The sequence below is a fragment of the Aedes albopictus genome, chromosome 1 (genome assembly GCF_035046485.1).
Source record: "Aedes albopictus strain Foshan chromosome 1, AalbF5, whole genome shotgun sequence".
In the NCBI taxonomy this organism is placed as follows: domain Eukaryota; kingdom Metazoa; phylum Arthropoda; class Insecta; order Diptera; family Culicidae; genus Aedes; species Aedes albopictus.
The window spans coordinates 147,430,516-147,435,422 of NC_085136.1; the positions used below are offsets into that span (position 1 = coordinate 147,430,516).

Genomic DNA, 4,907 nt, shown 5'->3' on the forward strand with positions numbered 1-4,907 from the left:
CCCTTTGCCGAGCACCCCCGTTGAGTACCGCCGTAGCCGCCCCACCATTCCAGTTTTGCCGTCCTCCCCGCCTCCAATCTGATCCCGATTCGCCGGCCGGCCCCTGCGTTACCCCATACACACCCACACAACAGTTAATGTAAGTAACCGTTAATAAACAGTGCAGAGAGAAGATAGAAGTGTGTTTGTTTGTATCTCCGATCCGTGTTCCGCAAACGTGTTTGAAGCCGACCTTGTGAGACCTGTCTCTCAAGCTCGAGCTAGTCGCTAGGGTCCAAAGTCAGAGAGGGAGAGTCGCTGTCAAGTAATACTTCTTAACGGAGATCTCGCCAACCCACTACCTCGCGACGAGGTAGCCTCGGCGGGTTTGCCTTGCCACTACCGCTACCTCCTGTTTGATTCTGTTTATTTAAGTTTGACTTCATATTTGATCCTACGAGTAGCACGGGAAAGAGCCCTGCATTAACGCGGTAAGGGACAAAATACTGTGGGGGTGTCCAGGTAACCCACAGGCTCCGTTAACAAACGAGCATCTTTTTCACCCCCTTTGGGGTAGTAGACCAGAAAGGGTCTGCAGTAGTCAACGCCTACCCGAAGAAATGGTGGCGCTGGGGTAACCCGTTCCGCTGGGAGATCAGCCATCAACTGATTCTGGACAGTCGTCTTATTCCGGAAGCAGGTAATGCATCTGTGCACGATCGTCCTAGCGAGACTGCGTGCATTGAGTGGCAAGAAACGTTCTCGGACACTGGCTATTTACCAACAGTTGTGGTCCAGCGTGAAGGTGTTCAAAGTGGAAATGACGCATAATCATGAACGTTAGCGGGTGGTTCTTGTCCAACAGCACAGGATGCTTCCGGTTCGTCGAAAGTGAAGCATTTTCCAGCCGGCCGCCAACCCGAAGTACGCCTTCGACCAGCCGTGGATGGAGTGTGTTGATTCGAGAAGTTGGCTTAACTTCTCCCTTTCTTTCAAGATCGGCGATTTCTTGAGCGAAGCACTCCTTCGGTGACAGCTTCACTAGATGCAGTAGAGCGTTCTCTCGTTCTGCAAGTGATACCGGACCGTACTTCAAGATCCACGTGCGAGAAGAGCGTTGTGGTTGAAGCGCAGCAACGTGGCAACCAGTTTTTCTAACCGGTGCAGTGTGGAACGTAGACCGAAGCCTTCAATATGTGGCGAAATTACTGCTACTGAAGTTACTGTGGAACCTTCTTTTAAGCACGAACGATCGAGCTCCTCCAGTACTACTTCTTGTGTTTCCGGCCAGTAGTTCTTCTCTTGTCGTAACCAGCCCATACCTTCCCACCATAGCGAGTTCTACTGTAGATCTGCAGGTGAAACACCGCGCGAAAGGCCATCCGCGGGATTATCAATGCCTGCAATATGCCGCCACGTTCCGTTCTTCGTCAGATGCTGCACCTCGGAGATCCTGTTCACCACGAACATTTGGTATCGCGATGGATTTGATGAGAGCCAGTATCTCACGATCATAGAATCGGTATGGAAATACGATTGAGTGGGTACCGGAATGCTCGCCGAAGTTTTCTCATACAGGTGCGCGAGAAGTACAGCCGAAGACAACTCTAGTCGGGGAATTGTGAGCTGCTTCCTCTTCTTGCCCAATTCAGCAAGCGGTGCGACTCGTGACTTGGCTACTAGCAAGTTGGATGTGATTGTCCCATCAAAGTGTGTACATCGGACGTATATGCATGCTCCATAGGCCTTCATTGATGCATCACAAATGCCGTGGAGCTCCAACAATAAACAATCTTTCCGGAAGGCAATCCATCTCGGAATCTGCAGATTTTCGAGCCTCGAAAGGCTGGTGCGAAATTCGATCCATTGAGTTCGGAGCTCATCTTGCAGAGGTTCATCCCAGGAAACCTTCTGTCTCCAGAGGATCTGGACGAATGTTTTGGCAGAGACGATCACAATTCTTATTAGCCCGATTGGATCGAAGATTTTTGCTAGGTCGGAAACGACCGAACGTTTGCAGATCACCGAAGATGTCCATTCCGGAACCTTGAAGCGGAATACATCTATCCTGGGATCCCAGACTAGACCAAGGGTTTTTATGGTAGCGCTTGAGTCGTCGAGCTCGAACGAATTGCGGTCGTCCTTGAGCTCCGCGGGTATTTCCTCCAGAACAGCTCGACAGTTGCTACTCCACTTTCGCAGGTTGAATCCTCCGCCTTTCAGCAGCTGCTGCTTGTCGCTGCACAGCTTGACTCCATCTTCTACACTGTCAACTCCAGTCATCATGTCGTCAACGTAAAAGTCCTTGCTGAGGATTTTTTCTGCTTCAGGGTACTTGTGTCCATCCAGTTCTGCGAGTCGCTTAAGGCATTCCGTGGCCAAATACGGCGCTGACGCCGTCCCATACGTTACGGTGTTCAACTGGAAAACTCGGATTTCCTCGTCCCGACTATCTCGCCAGAAGATCATGTGCAGTATGCGATCCGTCCACTGTTGCAGTACCATACGGTACATCTTTTCGGCGTCTGCAACGATGACAATCCGATGAAATCGGATGCGAAGGACGATCGAAATGATATCATCCTGATCCTGAACCATCAGCCCCACCATCAACGCATTATTGAGGGAGACTCCGGTCGACGTAGCACACGATGCATCAAACACCAGACGCAGTGATGCGGAATGAAGTACTGTGGCAGCGCAGCATCTTCTTCCTCCACTACAACCTTCTCCATGTGGCCCATGCGAAGGTATTCGTGAATGAACTCGCTGTACATTTGCTTGAGTTGTGGATTCTGGTCTAGCCGGCGTTCCAGCGACAAGAAACGTCGCATCGCCGTGGATTTCGAATCCCCAAATTGACGAATCAAGCAGTCCTTCTTGGGAAGTGTTACAATGAACCGCCCACTTCCATCCCGCACCGTTGTACGGTCGGAGAGCTTCTCGCAGGCGTATTTTTCCAATGACAGCACACTGTCCGTTTTGCACGACTCCAGCTCCCAGAATCGTGTGAGTAGATCATCCAGCCTTTCGGTGCACAGATTGGCAACGTCTGTCTCGACAGGAAGGTTTCCGCAGACAATCCAACCAAGGTTCGTGTTTTGTACGACTGGTCCATCCTCTCCGAGCTTGAATTTCTCCTTGAGGAGCAGATCGAAAAACAATCCTGCCCCGATAATCACATCCACGCTACCGGGTTCCGTGAAAAGTGGATCGGCGAGTGCGATGTCCTCCGGAAGTTGCAGACTGTTGGAATCAATCTTCCGGGTGGAAAGGTTAAGCGTAACTTGTGGAAGGGGGCTGTCCATAAACCACGTGGTCATGAGGGGGGGGGGGGGGGGGTTCGGCCAATGACCATTTTGTATGGAAGAAAAAAAAAATTGTATGGACTAATGACCACGGGGGGGGTAGGGGGTTTGAGAAGTCCCAAAAAATTGACCACGTGGTTTATGGACAGCCCCAAGCACGTAGAATACGTCTTCCCCAGTGAACGACGTTGCACTTCTTAGCGGCTTGACCAATGCCACTAATCGAAAGTGCTTCGCGAGAGCGCTTGAATTTCAAACGCTGCGATGCTCGTTCAGAAATAAAGCACAGCTGAGAGCTGCTGTCAAGCAATGCTCTAGCTTGCATGGTGTTTCCAAAAGGGCCTTCAAGGATCACGATCGCAGTTGCTAGCAGAACCGATCGTGACACCTTGGCTTCTTGAGCAGTGAGTACAACATTAGAAGTGTCAAGAGTAGGTGGCGTTTGCATGCTTGGATTGGCTATAGGAATGGGGTTTTTGGAAGATTGGTTTGAGGTTTGCTGAGGATTGGAATGTGTTGGCTTTTTGTGCTGTGAGAATGAACTTCTCTAACTCGATTGTGGGTTCTGTGGTGACTGTTGCGAGCGCTTGTTCGATTGCGGTGCCTGTTGCTCATTAGTGATGTTGATGTGCAGCAATGAATGATGCCGTTGACCGCAAACACGACAGGCGCCTCGGGAACAGACCTTTGAAGTGTGATCGCGACCGAGACAATTGAAGCACAAATCGTTGACCTTCACTGCATTCCTCCGCTCATTAACTCTCATCTCCCTGAACCGCTTGCACTGGTACGTCCAATGTTGTCCCTCACTGCAGAATGGGCACGACTGCTGCTGAACTTCGAGTATTTGTTCGGCTCCTTTGGGGCTTGTGTTTCACCACAAATCAAACGCAAAACTGTCCTGTGATTCGTTAGGAATTTCAGATTATCGTCATATTTTGGAACGTCTGTTGAGCGATGTTCCGTTTCCCACAGTCGTTGTGTTGTGGGATCGAGCTTACTGGCCAGCATGTGAGCCAGAAGCGTACTCCAATGTTGATTATCTTCGCCGAGCTTCGTCAGCATCTGTAGATGTTTCTCAAACTCGCCGATGACGTGATTCAGCGCTTCGAAGGATTCCTTCTTCATCGGGTTGACTGCGAACAGAGCATCTATGTGGGACTTCACCAGAAGCTTCTTAGTTTCGTAGCGTGACCCCAATGAGCGCCACGCTATGGAGTAGTTGTCCGCCGTGAGGTCAATCGACGCAACCTGCAGCAGCCGCACCCGCCAACGAAGTTCGGAGGTATGTAAACCGATCGATATCGATCAAATGAGGGTTGTCGACTGTCACAACCCTACGGGATGCAGCGCACCTTCTTTTCACATCGACCTTGTTTTCGGACGGTGAGTAGTTCCGACCCTGGCTTGTCAGCTGTCAACCTCTGACAACCAGCTGACAGCGATCGTCGGATGACCGATGACGTGGAGATAACGTGAGTAGTCAGAAGAAGAGAAAAATCACTAACGAGTAGCAGTGAGGAAACGTGCAGGTGAAATAAGAAATTTGCTCGCAGTGAAAACTTAAGCTAAATTCTTTATTCTACTTAAATCTAGTTACAAACAGCTAAAGCGAAGGTG

The 4,907-nt window shown here is 50.3% G+C and overlaps 2 protein-coding genes across 2 annotated transcripts; both read right to left on the bottom strand.

The window, feature by feature from the left end:
- Positions 1-1,320: 1,320 nt before the first annotated feature.
- LOC134289611 (uncharacterized) lies at positions 1,321-2,589 on the bottom strand. Its single transcript, XM_062855720.1, has one exon. The coding sequence runs from the start codon at positions 2,587-2,589 to the stop codon at positions 1,321-1,323; it is 1,269 nt and encodes a 422-aa protein (XP_062711704.1).
- Positions 2,589-3,287, bottom strand: LOC134289616 (uncharacterized). The gene has a single exon (XM_062855733.1). It carries the CDS (start codon positions 3,285-3,287, stop codon positions 2,589-2,591), a length of 699 nt encoding a protein of 232 aa, XP_062711717.1.
- Positions 3,288-4,907: the final 1,620 nt, after the last annotated feature.